The following is a 19,747-nucleotide window of genomic DNA, read 5'->3' as shown; positions in this document are numbered from 1 at the left end:
ACATTGCGTAAAGATGTGAAGGAGTAAAGGAATAAGCCACAGAGATAACTGGCGTCCTAGCATTCCACACAGAGGGAAAAGAAGCCACTGCTAGTGCAAAGGCCCTGGGGCAGGAGTATGCTAGACACGTTCAAGAAATTGCAAGGAGGCCTCTGTGGCTGGAGCAGCATGAACCAGGAGACAGAGAGAGCATGGGAGGACACGAGGACGGGGAGGTGGCAAAGAGCAGGCCCACAGCCTGTCAAATTTGAGCCCCTGACTCTGTGCAGATACAGACTGATTGCCTGAGGACATGATGAGAGGAACACAAGGAGCAACAGTGTAGAGCAGATGGCAGCACAGGAGACATGAACAGCTCTGTGAAGATTCTGATGACCCTGGAACAAATGGTTGCTTCTGGGAAGGTCAGCTGCGCTGGAGGTCAAGAGTGGGAAGGAGATACTTAATTTTTACTCTGGTCTCCTTTTGTACTGTGTGAAATATGAGCTCTTGCCCTTCCCAGAAAGTTAGGATCTGCAGCAATCTAGGGTCACCAGTGCATGCCGGTGGAGCACTTCCTCCGACGACTTTACCTCCAACTCTGGAAGCTTTGTGCCCAAATCACGGTCAGTGCAGACGCTTAATTATGTACCCAGATACGGCCACCAGCTGGGTGAGGGCTGAGGCCTCCCTCATCTGACACCTCATGGGATTTTCCAGGCTCAGCAAGCGAGGGTCCTGCCCCTACCCCCCATTTAAACATTATTTATTTCTTTATTCATGAGAGACACAGAGAGAGGAGCAGAGACACAGGCAGAGGGAGAAGCAGGCTCCATGCAGGGAGCCCGCTGATGATATTGTTTAAAAAGCACATTCAAACACAGTTCAGGGCGTCTGAGTGGCTCATTCCGTATCTGCCTTCCGCTCAGGTCATGACCCCAGGATGGATCCCTCGATCCCAGGATCCAGCCCCACCGTCAGGTTCCCTGCTCCATGGGGAACCTGCTTCCCCCCTCTCCCATTGGCTGCCGCTCACCCTGCTTGTGCTTTCTCTCCGTTAAATAAATAAAATAAATAAATTAAATAAACAAATCAAATAGATAAATAAGTAAATAAGTAAATAAGTAAGTAAATAAATAAATAAATAAATAAATAAATAAATAAATAAATAAATAAATAAAATCTTTCTTAAAAAGATCACCATGCTGGTCATGAAGATCAAGGCAGCCTCTCTTGGTGGAATTTGAATTTCATGAAAACAAGCGTCTCCTGACCGTTTCGGTAACCCCTGCGCCCGGCAGGTGGGAGGACTCAAGAGGCTTTGGAAAATATATATGAACGGTTGTGAACGCGTTACAGCCTCGAACGGCTAACGTCCCCATTCACAGATGTGGAAACTGAGGCTCACTGGTCACGAGGCACTAGCTAGGCCTCAGGAACCTGGACACTCCACCCTCCAAGGCTCTCGCTGAGCCGTCTCCCACGAAGACACCCCCCCAAGGAAAGGCAGCACCCCAGAGCACCCCAGGGGCACCCAGGTTTCCGCGGGCTCGGCGCGGTGCGGGGCACTCTGGGAAATGTAGTCCGGTCCGCTTTCCGGCTCCTGCGACTTCCGCTTCCGGCAGGCACGAGCTTCGCGCGAGGCTTGGGGGAAAGACGCGTGGGGACCGCGGGAGGAGCGGCGGGGGACCCGGGGGGCGTTTGCGTGGAGGGACGCTGGGTGCCGAGCTTGCTTAGTCGGCGCTGGCTGTGTGCGGTGGGCGTCGCGGCCGCCGGGGCAGAGGCGGGACTCTAACCTGAGGCCCCTTGCTGGCCTCCCGGGGCGCGCCCCAGGCCGGTGTTCGGCCCCGGAGGACGAGGAGAGAGCGTCCGGTGTGGCCTCCGAGGCCGACTTTAGGCTGCCTGGGGTATTATTCGGGCCTTTCGCCTGGGGCTTGGGGGGCTCTGAAGTCAAAGACGCAGGTTCCAGTCCCCTATCTGTCGTCGACTTCCGCTTCCGGTCTGCGTGACCCTCGGGTTCAGTACTTCACTCTGGGGGCTTCGGGGGGTCACCTGGAGACACCACGCTGGCCCTATTGTTACTAAATTAAGAACAGAGCAAACGTACGTTTCCAGGTGCTCAGGCATCGGTGGCCGATGTCATTATGACAGAAAGAAGCCCGCGGGGCTCCCGGGTGGCACGGTGGGTCATGACCCTGGAGTCCTGGGAGGGCGCCCGGGTGGCACGGTGGGTCATGACCCTGGAGTCCTGGGAGGGCGCCCGGGTGGCACAGGGGTCATGACGCCGGAGTGGGAGGGCGCCCGGGTGGCACGGTGGGTCATGACCCTGGAGTCCCAGGAGGGAGTGGGCATAGCGCGCCCTGCTCAGCCGGGAGTCCACCTCTCCCTCTGCCCCTCACCCTACTGGTGCACGCGCTCTCTAATGAGTAAAGTCTAGAAAGAAGGAAGGGAAAAAAGAAAGAGGCAGGACAACCTTGGGGCTCTGCATTGACCTGGAAGGTGGACGGAGGCAGTCTTGGCATCCCTGGAACAGCTTCTGCCTTTAGAAGATGAGAACCCCAAAGGGCACTTCCTGCTTCTGGAAAGCAGTCTTCCTTTTTTTAATTTTAATTTAATTTAAATTTTTAAAGATTTTATTTATTCATGAGAGGCACAGAGAGAGAGAGGCAGAGACGCAGGCAGAGGGAGAAGCAGGCTCCACGTCCTCTTGTCTGTCAGAGAGTGGCATTTGCCCTGGAGGTCGTGGCAAAGATTCCTTGACCAAACTCTACTTCGGCTCCTCTGAACTCTTCTCAAGGAGGCCTTGACTTTTAGACTTCTGTATTCACTTCTGGTTTGCCCAGTTTTAATATTTTTTTTAAATTTTTATTTATTTATGATAGTCACAGAGAGAAAGAGAGAGAGGCAGAGGGAGAAGCAGGCTCCATGCACCGGAAGCCCGATGTGGGATTCGATCCCGGGTCTCCAGGATCGCGCCCTGGGCCAAAGGCAGGCGCCTGGTATCTCTCTGTCATCACGCACACCCCCTTGTAGTGTTCCTGGCACCTATCTCTGGTTGGATAAAGCCTGCCATGCCATTGTTTGGCAAGTGGCATGAGGAACTTTCTCCTGAACAGTGGCTGAGAAAGAAGTGCATCCCCCAGCTGTACCTTTCTCACTCTCTGTGTCTGACTCTGTCTCTCTCTCACACAGGCTGCCTCTCTGCATGGTTGGCTTCAGTCCTCGGTAGGGCTAAATAGATTTTTGAAGGAAGCTGACATTCTACCTCTCTCTTCCCTTAGCTTTGGCCTCCTGCCCTTTTGGAGAAAGCCATTGAAGAGCATTGAAGCTAAGGAGATTCTGGCTTCCATTATGGCCCAGGTGAACTACTGATCTTTTTTTTTTTTTTTTTTCATCTACTTTTTTTTAGAGAGAATGAGGGGAGGGGCAATGGGAAAGAATCTCAAGCAGACCCCTTGCTGAGTGTGGAGCCAGGTGTGGGGTTTGATCCCACAATCCATGAGATCATGACTCAAACCAAAATCGAGAGTCAGATGCTCAACCAACTGAGCCACCCAGACACCTATGAACTAATGGTCTTTTTGTAAATACTCTCCACCGAAAAGAACTGTATCACTCTCTCCCCTCCTCCTACTGCATGTTTCTTCATAATATTATTCACTACCTGTGTAATTTTATTTGTTTGTGGGTGCCAGACATAGCCCAGAAACGTATTGATGTATTTTTTTTTTATCTCACAAGATTTACTTACTCATTTTTTTTTTAAAGATTTTATTTATTCATTCATGCAAGACACAGAGACATAGGCAGAGGGAGAAGCAGGGTCCCAAAAGGAGCCTTTACAGGACTCGATTCTAGGACCTGGGGATCATGCCCTGATCCAAAGGCAGACACTCAACCGCTAAGCGTCCCTCTCACACAGGATTTAAAACCAACTTGAGTTTACATTCAAAATTAAAGGAGTTTAAAAAAAAAAAAATTAAAGGAGTTTTCATTTGAACATCCAGCTATCAGATGTCTTCAGTCAGACATCTGGTTGGCAGCATGGGGCTCACGTTCCCCTCTACTCCCCATGTCCCTGACCCCAGCTTCCATCAGCAACTGCCGTTGTGCCAGCATTGCTGTTTCTTGTAGTAGGGAGAAAATCTCCATACTCGCGTCACTTTCCTACATGACAGTACAAAAGATGAGGGACACTTATTTTAATAAAAATAGGAGAGAACAAGTGTCTTTGTGGATAGCATGAATATTCCAGAATGTTAGGTATGCAAACTGTTGAAAGGCCAGTCTTGCCTCCCTCCCTGGCTCTAGTCTGCAGCGGGTGATGGTCTAAGGACCAAGGAGAATCATGTGTCATTCCAAGGACTGGCAGTGTTTAGGGGTCTGGCTGTGTTCTCTGGACTGAATTGTATCTCCCCAAAATATAGGTTGAAGCCCTAACCCCAATGTGACTATATTTGGAGAGAGGGTCGGTAGGTGGTAATTAAGGTTAAATGAAATGATACGAATGGCACCCTGACCTGATAGGATTGCGGCCTTACTCAAAAGAGAAACCTTATTAAGAGGGATCACTCTCTACCTTGTGAGGACACTGTGAGAAGGTAGCAGTCTGCAGGCTGGAAGAGAGCTCCCATGAGGAACTGAATCCACTAATGCCTTGATCGTGGACTTCCAGCCTTCAGAACTATAAGAAATACGGGTGGTCTAAGGCTCCCAGTCTGTGGTGTGCTGTTACAGCAGCCTGAGCAGACGAAGACACTGTTCCCCAAAAGGAGTGTGTGAATCTTCACCCCATTCTGAGTGATGCCTGGGCAGACGACAAGCAGGAGAGTTTAGCAGCTGTCATCCCTAGGAGTAAGGATTTCCAAGCATGCCTGGTGGTCCTTGAATTCCCTTACATCCCCCACACTCCAGCCTCCTTTATCCTGGAGGCAGCTCTTCTCGGAGGGATGGTCATGATTTTTTGCAAGGCTGTTCTTACTTTGCCTTTCTTTTTTTTTTTTTTTTTTTTTAAATTTTTATTTATTTGTGATAGTCACAGAGAGAGAGAGAGGCAGAGACACAGGCAGATGGAGAAGCAGGCTCCATGCACCGGGAGCCCGACATGGGATTCGATCCCGGGTCTCCAGGATCACGCCCTGGGCCAAAGGCAGGCGCCAAACCGCTGCGCCACCCAGGGATCCCTACTTTGCCTTTCATTTAAAGGCCTGCTGGCTGTAGAGATAAGACAAAGTTTCAAATGCTGGGTGGTTGAGGGTGTAAACAATGGCTGTCTCCTGCCTCCCGGTTCATCTCCTCTGTCTCAAATTTAATAATGGAACCAAAACACAGGCCAACTCCAAGGAGAGATTTCCCAGCATTCACAGCAAGCACTCTTTGTTCATTATTCTTTGTGTTAGTGAAAATTGTAACAACACTAATGTTTACTAACTGTTCTTAGGTTTCACCCTAGAGTGAAGTGTTTTAATATACTAGATCATTTAATCCTAGTAAGAATCCTTTGGGACATAGGTACTGTCCATCTCCATTTATACCACCATTATGTTTATGAATCAAGTTTGTATAGGGCTGGGCAGTAGAGGTCAGTGTCTGAAGGACAGATTGCTCCCACCCCTTTATTCAGTCATTCAGCAAATATTTACTGAGCAACAACTATGAACCAAGCAGATCTGCCCACTGTGTTTAGAAAGTCAGAGATGGTATTATGGCCCCAAGTGGCCACCTTGAGGCAGGACCAGAGTCATTCTAGAAATATTTGAGATGTTTGTTCTAAGGCAAGGCTCTGATTACCTGGCTGGTGTTCAGGAGAGTGGTTGGGGCAGCAGGCTCTGCAATGAACCTGCCTGCGTTTGACTTGGCTTTTCCACTTTCCTAGCTGTGTGGCCTCGGGGAGGGCTGTGTACATTTCTGAGCCTCAGTTTACTTAACGAAAACTTGGGTCATAATGATATCTATATGGGAGAGTCATTGTGAAGATGTAGGTAGCACAGCAAAAAAAAGAAAAAGAAAAATCCCATGGACTTAGGAAGTGCTTAAAAAACATTAGCTTTTATTATCAGCTCATGGAAGTCTTAGAAAAAGCATAGGGGTACCAGGGTGGCTCTTGGTTTTTGGCTCAGATCATGATCTCAGGGTCCTGGGATCAAGCCTTAGGCCTCAGGCTTGGGCTCTGTGCTCATCAGGCAGTCTGCTTCAGGATTGTCTCCCTCTCTCTCTCTCTCTCTCTCTCAAAAAAACAAAAAAACAAAAAAATTTTAATAAAATACCCATTATATATCAGTTTTGGGGCATGGTAGCTCTGATGATTCTCATAGATAATTTAGTCAAATTACCTAAACTATTTGATTTGTATATTGAGCTTTTATTTTTTTCTTTATTTTATTTTTAAAAGATTTTATGTATTTATTCATGAGAATACACAGAGAGGAGAGAGAGAGAGGCAGAGACACAGGCAGAGGGAGAAGCAGGCTCCACTTAGGGAGCCCGATGTGGGACTTGATCCCAGGTCTCCAGGATCAGGCCCTGGGCTGAAGGTGGCGCTAAACCGATGAGCCACCCGGGCTGCCCTTTATTTTATTTTCTTTTTAAGATTTTATTTATTCATGAAAGACACAGAAAGAGAGGCAGAGACACAGGCAGAGGGAGGAGAAGCAGGCTCTATGCAAGGAGCCTGACGTGGGACTTGATCCCAGGAATCCGGGATCATGCCCTGAGCCAAAGGCAGATGCCCAAACACTGAGCCACCCAGGCATCCTGTATATTGAGCTTGTATTTCTCAGTCATTTGGACATTGAGAAATTGGTACCAAAGATGACAATTTTTGGAGGGCTTGATTGTACACCTTTTCCCCTATCACAAATAATAAGACCAAATGTGAGCTGAATCAACGCCTTGTATGTGGTGATAGAACTGTGTCACCATCTGAAGCCATCTTCCCCTGTCTTCAGAGAAGGGTACATGTGTGCTGCAAGCTTCTATATGAGGCTGCAAGCTTCTGTATGAGGCTGCCATTTAACTCAAACTGTTTTGTAGACTCCATAAACACCGTGAAACCAAGTTACAGTTATAAGTATAAATATAAATAGTGGTATGCGTGTATGACTATAAATACTTTTCATTCAGACTGTGAACAATGCCCACAATGCCCACAATGGGCCCTGGTGGACCCATGGATCTCATACAGGAACTCTGCGGCATCAGGCATCCAAGCCCCACTCACTGAGACCCATGTACTGCATCTCAGGGTGGCTGCAAGTCATGAAGCTAGAGTTGATGCTTAAGGAGCATTTGTTATGCATTGGACATTGTCACAGGTGCTTTACAAACATAATCTCGGGACGCCTGCGTGGCTCAGCGGTTGAGCATCTGCCTTCGGCTCAGAGTGTGATCCTGGAGTGTGATCCGGGATCAAGTCCCGCATCGGGCTCCCTGCATGGAGCCTGCTTCTCCCTCTGCTCTCTGCCTCTCTCTCTCTGTGTGCCTCTCATGAATAAATGAATAAAATCTAAAAAAACAAAAACAAACCCCCCCCCATAATCTCATCTAATCCTGTCCCTCAACTCTGAAGTTGGAACTATGGCAATCCCCAGTTTACAGGTGAGGAAGGTAAGGCATACCTAGTTGATAAGTGGCAGAACCAGGATTTGTATTGGTTTGGGTGTATGTGGAGGCCCAAATTGATCCTGATTTACATTTGTTAGGGACTACATGTTTGTGTACCCCCCAAAATAGAATTATAACCAAAATCATAGGGGCACCTGAGTGGCTCAATCAGTTAAGCATCCACCTTTGGCTCAGGTCACAATCCTGGGGGCCTTGGATCCAGCCCCACATCAGGCTCCCTGCTCAGTGAGGAGCCTGCTTCTCCCTCCCTCTCTGCCTCTCTTCCTGCTCATGCTTTCTATCTCTCTCTCACTCTCAAATAAATAAAATCTTTTTTTAAAAAAGACTGAAACCCTAAACAAACACAAAATCCTGAGCAAAACAGAAATTCATCCTAACTTAAATCTGTTGGTTGTAGTCACTGAAAATTGCCCAGAGAGGAGAGGGCCACAGCTATGTTAGCCAGACCTTGGTCACTACAGACTCGCTAGCTTCTGTAGATATGGTTCTAAGGAAAGATGCCCGGTCCTCACAGCTAACCAGGAGGCAGTCAGAAAGGGGAAGGTGTGGCATGGCTTTGAAAACGCCACTGTCCCCCCCCACACACACACACCTCTTCCGCTCCCCTAGACACAACCCAGCACATTCTGCAAGCATGATTGTCCCATTCTACAGAACCGGCTGGTTTTCCCTCAGATTCCCCACAAGCCTCTTCAACTTTACTTTTTCCCTCTCTCACTTTATTTGTCCTATCTTCTTGCTCCCCTGCTACATGCTGCCTGTGACTGGTTCCAAGTGCCCCCTGGGGACATTCTCCTCCCAAAGCAAACTGAGTGTCTGGCCTCTTGTTTTGGACTTAAGCACCAGTTCTCTGGAGAGATATACACTTCAGTGTTAGTTCATTCTACCATCCCCGTCTTCCTGTCTAGCAACCCCCTGCTGAAGGAGAAACTGAGGCATAGGTGGTCCTGCCTGTCTTCAGGCTCCACCACAAGGCTGTGGTAACCTGGGACACTCCTGAAATCTGCCCTTACAGATGCCTCCCACCCAGGGAGGGGCAGTGTCCAGAAATTAGTCATAGGCAGCCCAGTGTCTTGTTCTGCTCCATGTGTTCACAATGAACACTGATGTTGGACGTAGCGGGGGAAATGAAACATGAAAGAGAATGGAGAGTAGGATGGGAAGAAAAGCTAGTGGGAAGACAGGGTAGGGTGCTAGGTCTGGGGATGCCAGAGCTGAAGGACTCAGGAATCGCCTGGTGATGATGTTAACATCAGTGATGATGTTAATGGAGCACTCAGGATGTGCTCGGCAGGTAATTAACCCTCACCATGACCCCTTACCTGCTTAGAGGGCCAGGGGCTTAGTGTCCCCCAGGCTGGAACACCAGGGACCATCTGTCTAGGCCACCGCCTGTTCACAGTGCCTGCTTGGTACAAAGCAGAGCTCAATAAATATTTTTGATTAGATTAACAAATAAAAGAAATAACCGATTGGTACCAAAAAAAAAAAAAAAAATTGGCACCCAAGATGCCCTAAGCAAGTAACTTTCTGGGTCTTCATTTCCTAGTCTCTACAATTAAGGAGGTGGACCAGATGGATGCCTGGGTTCCAACCTCATCCCAGCTCTTCACTTACTGTCTATGTGTAATCTTGACCGAATGTGTGCCTCTTTTCTTCATCTACAAAATATCACTAACAGTACCTACCTCCTAGGGTTGTTTTATTTATTTATTTATTTATTATTTTATTTATTCATGATAGACACATAGAGGCAGAGACAGAAGCAGGCTCCATGCAGGGAGCCCGATGTGGGACTCGATCCCGGGACTCTAGGATCATGCCTGGACCGAAGGCAGGTGCCAAACCGCTGAGCCACCCAGGGATCCCCTCCTACGGTTGTTTGAAAGATGAACCGTTAATTATCGCAAAGTACTTAAAACAGAGCCTGGTCCATACAAAGTACCATGCAAATAGAAACGTAAATTCCACAAGCCCCCTCCCACCGTGTACTTTTCCCAGGCCAGACGGAAAAGAGGCGGGGAGAACCGCCGAGCACCTGCGGAGCCTCGGGACCCCTAGCGTGCTCCCTGCAGGTGCAAGGACTACTTTACCCACAATGCCCCCCGTGGGCCCGCCCACGCGGTTCAAGGACTACTTTGCCCACAATGCATCGCGTGGGCCCTCCTATCCAGACTCAGTCCCACGCTCGACAGCCAGCTCCGCCAATGGCGCGAGGACTACATTTCCCACAGTGCCCCGGTGGGCCCGCCCACAGCGAGTAGAGCCCGTGGCTCGCGAGGACCCATCTCTGTGGTGCGTTGTGCGGCTCCCCGTTCCGCGCCGTGGGCCGCCTCTCCGCTGCGCCCCCGCGCCCGGGGTCCTGGTCTCCGCCTGGCCTGCCGCGCTGCCGGTGAGTGCGGGCGCGGGGCGCGGGGTCCCGGCCCGAGCTTCCATCCCGCGCCGGCCTGGACCGCCGCTCACCCTCCAGCGGGGCACGGAGCCGGGAGACGCAGCCCGGCCTCAAGTCCCGGCCCTCCCCGGACCCCCGACCCTGGAGCCTGGACCCTGGAGTTGAGCATCCCGGGGGTGCCCGGCGGGCCTTGCGGGCTTGCCGATCCAGTCCGCGTCCCCCTGGGCAGAGGGGGCTCCCATCTCCAGAGGGGCCAAGCGTGATCCTGAAAACCGCGTTCTTCGAGCTCGGGCCCCTCCCGTTCCAGGCAATGAGCAAAACCCCCTCCAGATACCCCCGTTTAGCGCCCTCAGCAGCCTGTGTGTGGGGATAGCATTCTCTCTGCTCCTTGAATGAGGAACCGAGGCCCCGGGACTTTGAGCAACTTGCCCGGGAATCAGCCGCGGGTGAGCAGCCAGGACGCTTTGAATTAGCTCAGCTCTTTTCTTTTTGTCAATGAGGGTGAGTTGGCTCTGGGGCGAGGACAGGGCCTTGTGGGTAGATGCTTATCGGGCGTCACACTGCACTCAGATCAGCTTATTGTTTCTCCGCAGAGTCCTGAACACATCATTTCCAGTGTCGCAAGTTTGACCCTTGAGGCACAAGAAAGCAAGGCCTGCCCCGGACAATGGCGGCCACACCCGGTCTCCATCCTCCACCGCCCCTGGAGCAAGACGACATCCTGATCGTGAAGGTGGAGGAGGATTTCTGCTGGGAAGAGGAGCCCTCCCAGGAGTCGGAAGACCCCAGCCCTGAGACCTTCCGCCAGCTCTTCCGGCTCTTTTGTTACCAGGAGGTGGCCGGGCCTCGGGAGGCCCTGAGCCGCCTGTGGGAGCTCTGCTGCCGCTGGCTGCGGCCAGAGCTTCGCACCAAGGAGCAGATCCTGGAGCTGCTGGTGCTGGAGCAGTTCTTGATGGTGCTGCCCGGGGAGATCCAGGCCCGGGTGCGGGAGCAGCAGCCGGAGAGTGGTGAGGAGGCCGTGGTCCTCGTGGAAGGGCTGCAGCGGGAGCCCAGGAAACAGAGGCAGCGGGTGAGGTGGGGGGCAATTTGGCCCTGAGGTGAGGAAATGGGGCCCCAAGACCTCAGGGCCCTGTTCCTGAGGTCTGCATTTGGAGATTCCTTGGGCTCTGGAGCTACGGCCTGCCCCTGTGAATTGAAAAAGGCAACTGCAGTGTTTCTCAGCCTTGGCTAATGGGTGTAAGCCTGTTGATTGAGCACACACAGCCCCGCTAGCCCTCTCTGAGCTGTGTGATTTAGATCGTTAAATCATCCCAGCATAGCTCAGACACAGGTTTCCATGGGGGCCTGTAGGGGAAGGCTGGAGATCTTCCCAGGCAGGGCCCTGGAGGTTGAAGAGATGCCAGAATGAGGAGGAGCGCTGGGAAGAAAAAGCTGCGGCCGGTGGACGCCCTGGTCAGAACCCGCACATGTCCCCAGCCTCTCTAGAGCTGTGCCACCCATGCTGGTCGCTACCAGCCGCATGTGATTTTTGAAGTTAAAACTAAACAAAATGAGGGCAGCCTGGGTGGCTCAGCAGTTTAGCACCGCCTTCAGCCCAGGGCCTGTTCCTGGAGATCTGGGATCAAGTCCCACGTTGGGCTCCCTGCATGGAGCCTGCTTCTCCCTCTGCCTGTATCTCTGACTCTCTCTTCATGTCTCTCATGAATAAATAAATAAAATCTTTAAAATAAAACAACAACTAAACAAAACGTCAGATGTAGTTCCTAAGTCACACCGGCTGCATTCCAAGGAGTGGGAAGTCTTATAAATTCCTCTTGTTTAGATAAGATTAGTTTTTGCTGATTAAATATTTAGCAGACAGGGACAGGGACATTTCTCCCTGTGGTTGTGCCACTGGCTACTCACTGCTTTTCTTTTTGTCCCTCAGGATAGACACATCCCTCCCAGAGTTGATCACCATGTGAGTTGATTGCAGGAAGCAAACCCTGTTATGGTGGCCAGTAAGAACTCGGGATCCCTTCTCAGCCTCTCCAGCCTTGGTGTTCTTGTTTTTGTTTTTGGTTTTTTTTAATATTTATTTATTCATGAGAGACAGAGAGAGGCAGACAAACAGGCAGAGGGAAAAGCAGGCTCCATGCAGGGAGCCCGACGTGGGACTCGATCCCAGGACCCCGGGATCCCGCCCTGGGCCGAAGGTAGACGCTAAACCACTGAGCCACCCAGGGAATCCCCGGCGTTGGTGTTCTTAGCATGGCTTCACTCTGTCTCTGTGCACCTCGTAACCTCTGGGGACTGTCTCCTCTCAGAGGTGTGGAATGTCGAGCCTAGCATAGGGGTCCCTCACGCTGGTCTCACAGTTCCCTGGGGATGTCTCTTGTCCCAAGTACTGCTGCAGAGCTCAAGTTCATCCTATTCACCTTCTGTGGAATTGGGATATAGATTGTTTCAGAGCACTGGTAGGTGACTTCAAAAAACAGAGCACATAAAACACACACACACACACGCACACAGCACATGTAGTAGCGCAAACTTCCGAAAGGAGACCCGATTCAGGGTGGTGCTGGCCCAGAGTTTGTTGGGAGCACCAAGGAGGGAAGGGTGAATGTGACAATGGCACCAATGTAGTGTGATGGAAAGAGACCATGGAGACTCACTCAGGGACAGAGCAAGTCTCACTTTGTCTCGCTTGGGAGCCTGAGCTCTTCCCAGCTCACATTCCTTCCCCTGCCATGTCTGGAGCAAGGACTCTGGCATGTGGAGGGCCGTGGGGGCAGCAGGGGGAGGAAGCACTGGTGGGGAGTGAGGTACAGCTGGGCGGAGCCAGGGAACAAGAGGATGGCCAGGGGTGCTTGAGACGAGAGTGTTTGGGAACACTGTGGGTTTTCTCCCAACCTTCCGGGAGCTGGTGGGCAGATTCCTCTCTGCATGCAGGGCCTGGAAGTGCTCCCTGATGATGTACGGCCCCACGGGACAGGAGAACAGTGCTTGAAACACCAAGAGGAGGCCAGGCCAGGGGACCTGTCTCTGGAGGAAGGGTCTGGATGCTCCAGCCAGCAGCCCCCAGCCCAGCGGGGCCACAGACCAAAGAGGGGCCCCCAGCTCTGGCCAAAGAGGGGTGAGTAGCTATCCCTCTAGGTGAAAGAAACGAGCTGGAGGGAGGAGGGTGTCCTAGGAGGCTGGACCTCTACATGTGGGAAGGACAGGTTCCTGCCCGGAAGCTGAGCGGAGGTGAGGAGTAGTTGCGCCTCTGGGCCTTTGCTGCTGTGTGCACAGGTGGGCCGTGCGGCCTTCTCTGGCAACTCTCTGCTCTCCCCAGGCCCAGCGGCCTCCCAGCATCAGGAGATGGCAACAGCATCGGCCACGTCCTTTGTTCCATCCTGGTCCCGGGTGAGTGGGCGTTCCCAGTCTGCAGCGTGTGTGTGTCCCGTGCTGGGTCCAGCTTTCATATAGTGGCTCCCTCTGGAATGGCCCCTTTACCCTGACTTTCTCCTCCGAAAGTCTTCTCTCGGATGCCATCTGGGTATGAGGTGTGTCCCGGAGGATTGGAGGGCTTAAGGGTGAGCTGGGGCAGTTGCTTCAAACCCAGCTGGGCACTAGACTCTTGGGACTTTAGGTAAAAATATAGATTCTTCCCCCAGCCCTGGGCTGGAATCAGACTCTCCTCTGCTTGTTTGTTTAAATAACAGCTTTATTGCGGGGCACCTGGGGGGCTCAGTCTTGATTTCAGCTCAGGGCATGATCTCAGGGTCGTGAGATCGAGCCCCACGTTAGGCTGTGCGTTCTGCAGGGAGCCTGAGATTCTCTCTCCCCCTCTGCTCCTCCACCTGCTCGTGTTCACTCTCACTCACTCTTTCTAAAACGAACATCTTTAAAAAAATAACAGCTTTATGGAGCTTTAATTCACATACCAGGCGGTTCAGCCATTTAGAGTGCATAGCATTTAGTGTATTTATAGTTCTATAACCATTGTCATAGTCCTCAAAACGTTATCCTTCCCAGGACACCCCATACCCATTGGCAGCCCCCCCCAACCCTCTTCCCCAGTCTCTGGCAACCTTTCTGTCTCTGTGGATTTGCTTCTTCTAGACATTGTTTGCTTGGGTTTTAATATACTCTTCAGGGATCCCTGGGTGGCGCAGCGGTTTGGCGCCTGCCTTTGGCCCAGGGCGCGATCCTGGAGACCCGGGATCGAATCCCACATCGGGCTCCCGGTGCATGGAGCCTGCTTCTCCCTCTGCCTGTGTCTCTGCCTCTCTCTCTCTCTGTAACTATCATAAATAAATAAAAATTAAAAAAAAAATAAAAGATTTAAAAAAAATAATAATAATATACTCTTCAGGTCGGTCTGGTGCTAGATTTGGGAACCACTGACCTAGAGGCATCCCGAAGTTTCCAAGACACCCCACTTGGGTCCCAGGGCTGATTTGAGCTGAGGCAGGGCATGCCTGACTCGTGCCCCTGAGGAGCGTGGGCCCTGGTGGCTGAGCGCACAGCGGAACCAGCTGCTCCATACAGTGAATCTGTCCACACTGCCTTCTGGCCCAGCAGTGACAGTGTCCTCCCTCCCAGTAAGCAAGACTGAGCCATTCTGTGAGCAGAGCTTGAGGAGGAGGGATGGAGGACAGCATATGGAAGGAAGGAGTTGGGGGTGGCAGGCAGGACCTGCCATTGTGATACAGGTGGGAGGGGTGGCGAGCACACCAGGCTGGCCCACGTGAAGGGGCAGCGGCGTGGGGCTGAGTGGGTGCCGTTCCAGCAGGCGCCAGTGACCTTGGAGGACATGGCAGCGTACCTGTCCCAGGAGGAGTGGCAACGCCCGGACCCGACTCCGCGGGACTGCAGCTGGGACGTGCTGCCGGAGAAGAGGGGTAATGTGCGGGAAGCCACTGGCCCCTGCTCATCCATGGCATGTCTGACGTGGACCAGTCTTGCGGTGGGGGAGGGGGTGGCTCCTTCCTAAGGTTGGCTGTGGCTGGCTCAACATTTCCCAGCAGCGGGGTGTGGGCCTCAGGGACCCAAGGCCCAATATCTTCCATGTCTCCCCACAACTGACAAAGCCAGTTCCATAGCGCTCAGACTGCAGTGGCCCAGTGGTCACGGGGAGCATCTTGAAATAGGAACTCAGCCTGTGCCCATGTTGGTTCGGGGGGGCCAGGGGCACTGCCTGGAGAGTCTGCTCAGCAGCCAGCTGAGTGTAGCCTGCAAAGCCAGGGTTGCTGGTGACCTGCCACTGACCCAGCCACAGTGGGGAGGGTATGACCGCTCACCTCCTCCCAGGCAGGTGGGAGTGGACCACACGGTTGGCCCAGTTTCACTGTAGCCTCTGTGCTGCCCAGGGCCCCATGGTTAGAGCTGCTCCGGCAAGGCCTTGGCCATCCACAGCCTCTCCTTCCCCCCACCCCCAGTTCCCCCCACCCAGCACTATTTTCTGCTCCTCTGCTCAGCTCATCTTCACACTCCAGATACCCATTCAGCCCCTGAAACGGGTTCTGAAGGAATTGAGAGGCCTTTTTTTTTTTTTTTTTTTTTAAGATTTTATTTATTAGAGAAAGGGCACGAGCAGGGGAATAGGGAGATGCAGACTCTGCTGAGCAGGGAGCCCAGTGTGGGGCTGGATCCCAGGCCCTGAGACCATGACCCAAACCGAAGACAGACACTTAACCCACTGAGCACCCCCAGGCGCCCAAGATGTTTCTCTGTATCAGTTGAGTTTCTTCAGAGAAACAGAACCAATAATCGTGTAAGTTAAGATAATTTATTTTAAGGAATTGGCTCACAGGATTGTGGAGGCTGGGAAGCCTAAAAGCTGTAGAACAGGCCCACAGGCTAGAAGAAATTCGAGTGAGAGTTGCTGTTGCAGTCCTGAGTATGCTCTCTGCAGGGCAAGCCAGCTGCCTGGAGACCGGCAGGATTTCTGTGTTGCAGTCTTGGGGCAGAATTCTTCTCTGGGGGTGGCTTCCAGGTGGCTCAGTCACTTAAGCCTCCAACTCTTGATTTCAACTCATGTCATGATCTCGGGGTTGGGAGATCAAGCTCTGTATTGGGCTCTGTGCCAGGCATGAAGCCTGGTTAGGATTCTTTGTCTTCCTCTGTCCCTCTCTGGGAAATCTCAGTTCTGCTATTAAGGCTTTCAACTGATTAGACGAGGCCCACCCACAGCATGGAAGGCGATCTGCTTCATTTACAGTCAGCTGATTGTAGATGTTAAGCAGATCTATGGGTAACCTCCTCAGAGGTCCCTTACCTGGTGGTGGTGCCATTGTTTGGTTGGACGCCAAAACACTGTTGACATTGGAGCTCGTGTGATTCTGTGATGATGCCACCTTGTGAGCCTTAGGATGTTCACCAGCATTACCCTCTAGATGCCAGTTGCAACACCTCTCCCCACGTGTGATAACTAAAATGTCTTCAGACATTGCCACGTGCCCTCTGACAGCCACCATTGCCCCCAAGTGAGCAACTCTGGCCTAGAGCTTATGAGTCCACACTCCAGAGCCCGCCTGTGACTTACTAGCCAAGTGACTCTGGGTGAGCTCCTTAATGTCCTCGTGCCTCAGTTTCCCCCTCTTGTAATGGGGCAGTCACAGCACCCACCTTGCTGGTGTGAGGGCTTCACAAGCTGCTGGCCATGGTCCACGTTCATCTCCATTCAGGGCTGACTGATGCTCCCCTGCTGAGTGCTCTGAGGCTTGCTCTCATGTTTTACAATGGGGCGGCCGCACAGCCTGTGCCTTCTCTCATTAGAAGTGTCCCTCTCCCCGTGAAGGCCTCAGGCACTGTGCTTTCTCTGTCTCAGGGCTTGGGCTGCTTCCGGAGGATGGAGAGGACTCCAGGAAGCATGTGTCAATGAGCAGGGAGCGGGACCGAGAGCCAGTCAGGGGCATGACCAGGCCCGAGCAGCCTCTGGAGAGAGGAGGACCCCGAAGAGTTGAAAAGCCCTACACGTGCCCCGAGTGTGGCAAAGGCTTTAGTAAAACGTCCCACTTAACGAAGCACCAGCGCACACACACCGGGGAGCGGCCTTACAAGTGTCAGGTGTGCGGGAAGGGCTTCAGTGACCGCTCCAACTTCAGCACGCACCAGAGAGTCCACACGGGCGAGAAGCCCTACGCATGCGCCGAGTGCGGGAAGCGCTTCAGCCAGAGCTCCAGCCTGGTCATCCACCGCAGGACGCACACCGGGGAGCGGCCGTACGCGTGCGCCGAGTGTGGGAAGCGCTTCAGCAACAGCTCCCACTTCAGCGCGCACCGGAGGACACACGCGGGTGAGAAGCCCTTCGTGTGCTCAGCCTGCGGCAGGGGCTTCCGCCGGGGCACCGACCTCCACAAACACCAGAGGACGCACAGTGCGGAGCACCAGCCGGGCCAGCAGAGCCCCCCCACGGCGCGGCTCCAGGAGGCCCCTGGGCCAAGGTCCAGCCGCCACTCGTCGAGCTGTCCGCTTCCGAGGTCCCTTTTGGAATATCGAGGTCAGAGTTCATGAAGCTGCTGGAGTTACCGTCTTGGAACTAAAACCCTAATCTGAAGGCATTTCACACCTACCCCACTAGCCCCTGGTGTGGGTCCAGCCCGCAGCTGTGGGACGTTTCAGGTGCCCACGCTGAGGGAAGAATCTGGGCACTGGGTTTGGCAGTGGCGGCTAGACGTGGAGCAGGTGGCCCTGGGTCGCGCAGCCTGGGTGGCTCACCACAGGGATGATTCTCAGTTCAGGAGGCCAGAGTCCGAACTCAAGATGTGGGCCGGGCTGCTTCCCTCTGGAGGCCCTGATAGGAGAGACCATCCCATGCCTCCCTCCTGGCTTCGGGTGTTGCCCGTGTTCCTGGTTTGTGGCCGCATCACCCCCATCTCTGCCTCTTCTCTGCTCTGGTGTCCTCATCGCTTATAAGGGCACCGTCGTTCAGTTTAGGGCCCCCAGTCCAGAATGACCTCATCTTAATTACAGCTGCAAAGAGCCTATTTCCAAACAAGGGCCTATTCTGAGATTGTGGGTGGACATGAAGCTGGGGACACTTGTCCGCCCATTTCACAGAAGCCTCCAGGGCTCCGCTTCTATCTGCAGCTCCACACCCCAGGCTTCCCTGGCCTCCCACCTTCCCCTCCAGCCTTGCCACACTTTCAGTATATAGGCTGCAGGGGCTGTTTCCGTACCCCTGTGGGGGCAGTGGGGTGAGCGGGGTCACCGTGGATCCACGGCTCTTCTGAAGGGTGGATGCCTGGTGTGGGAATGCTTCCCTGATACCACATCTTCCAACCTCCCCCAGCCCATGAGGCAGCCTGTGGATTCGACTGGCCTTGCCATCTGCCCCGGGCAGGAGGCCAGGCTTGCCTTTGTTCCAGCCTCAAGTGGCCAGGACAGAGGCAGCATTGGCTGCCCCACTTTGTTGCGGACAGGCCTCTGACCTGTTCACATCCACTCTCTCCGGGGAAGCTGAGGGGAGCCGTGTAGAATCCTTGTTCCATTTCATCATTACTGGAGTCTTGGGGCAGCTGCTGAAACCACTCGGTTTTAGTATTCCGTGCAGGGAGTGTGGCAGTTTCCCATGGTGGGCTGGCCTGGGACCTTGTGCTGTGCTCCGTTCTGTTTGTCACCCAATTACTGTAGATATTTTCTACCTTCCTGCATAACCCAGGTTCCAGGATACGTGATCTGTTCTCGGTTCCCTTAATAAACTAAGTCAGTCCTCCTGCCCTGTGTGTTCTCTGGGGAAGGAGGCCACTCAATTGAAGCATGGTTCATACCTCCTAGGCCAGCTTCCAGAGCCCTTGAGCACACCTGGTGTTGCTGACCACTCACCTTCCCTACGCAGCCGGGAGTCTGCAGGTTCGCCTGTTACGTCCAGGTTGGTGCTGGAGGTGGCTGGCTGCCCGCTTCCTGGCCTGGGACCTGGGCCCATTAGTGCCTCTTCCAGAATATTCTCTCAGCCAGTCCTAGGACAGGGCTTTTGTGACTCTTACTATAAATGGGAGACTAAGGTCCTGAATGCTTCTAGCACCTTGTCCATGCGACAGAACTGGCTTTGAACTCGGATCAGAACGCCTCCCACATCATCTTGGCTTGCCCTTTTTTTTTTTTTTTTTTATATTATTATTTATGATAGGCACACAGTGAGAGAGAGAGAGAGGCAGAGACACAGGCAGAGGGAGAAGCAGGCTCCATGCACCGGAAGCCTGACGTGGGATTCGATCCTGGGTCTCCAGGATCGCGCCCTGGGCCAAAGGCAGGTGCTAAACCGCTGCGCCACCCAGGGATCCCCATCTTGGCTTGCCTTTAACGGTCATTTACCCACTTGAACTTGGAACAAAAAGTTTATTTTCTGTCACTGTTTTTATCCTAAATGAACTTCCTGGCATTAAAAGGAGTAAAGATGGGGAAAATGGGTTTAAAGGGAAAAAACTGGCCATTGCTCTGGACAGGCTGCATGGGGGGTGGTGGGTCCCATTTAGTCTGCCTTTGCCAAGCGCCTGAGCCCCAGCCGTGCTGCACATGCCCTAGAGCAGAGGGTGAGGGGCTTTCACAGATGGGCAAGACCGGGAACCTGGGGGACAGCCTGGCCACCTTCCCTGCAGGTAGGCCCAGCCAGGTGGGAGCTGTCTTGGTGGGAGCTGTCTTGGACCTGGCCCCTCATTGTTGGGGGTGGGCGCTGGTGCTCCCATGGCCGCATCAAGTGGGGTCCGTGGCCCTGCTTTTGGCTGCCTGTGGCTGAGGCCGAGCAGAACCTGCCTTCCCCGGTGCGGAGTTTGGTGGAGAGAGACC

General features: G+C 53.0%; 1 protein-coding gene across 9 annotated transcripts; it reads left to right on the top strand.

The window, feature by feature from the left end:
* The first annotated feature begins 1,665 nt into the window (after positions 1–1,665).
* ZNF500 (zinc finger protein 500) lies at positions 1,666–18,678 on the top strand. 9 transcript variants are annotated; one of them, XM_072835628.1, is made up of 8 exons: positions 1,666–2,082; positions 3,261–3,339; positions 10,588–11,063; positions 11,922–11,954; positions 12,926–13,109; positions 13,311–13,381; positions 14,751–14,862; positions 16,791–18,678. In XM_072835628.1, the coding sequence occupies exons 3-8, from the start codon at positions 10,662–10,664 to the stop codon at positions 17,474–17,476; spliced, it is 1,488 nt and encodes a 495-aa protein (XP_072691729.1). In that variant the 5' UTR covers positions 1,666–2,082; positions 3,261–3,339; positions 10,588–10,661; the 3' UTR covers positions 17,477–18,678. The 9 variants fall into 9 exon arrangements, with proteins under 9 accessions (XP_072691729.1, XP_072691728.1, XP_072691730.1 ...); XM_072835627.1 differs by having other exon boundaries at positions 1,666–2,161; XM_072835629.1 differs by lacking the exons at positions 1,666–2,082; positions 3,261–3,339 and adding an exon at positions 9,840–9,994 and having other exon boundaries at positions 14,754–14,862.
* The last annotated feature ends 1,069 nt before the right edge of the window (positions 18,679–19,747 follow it).

This window comes from Canis lupus, chromosome 8, assembly GCF_048164855.1.
Source record: "Canis lupus baileyi chromosome 8, mCanLup2.hap1, whole genome shotgun sequence".
Lineage (NCBI taxonomy): Eukaryota > Metazoa > Chordata > Mammalia > Carnivora > Canidae > Canis > Canis lupus.
The sequence above is the reverse complement of the archived record's forward strand: the minus strand, read 5'-3'. Positions and strand labels throughout refer to the sequence as shown.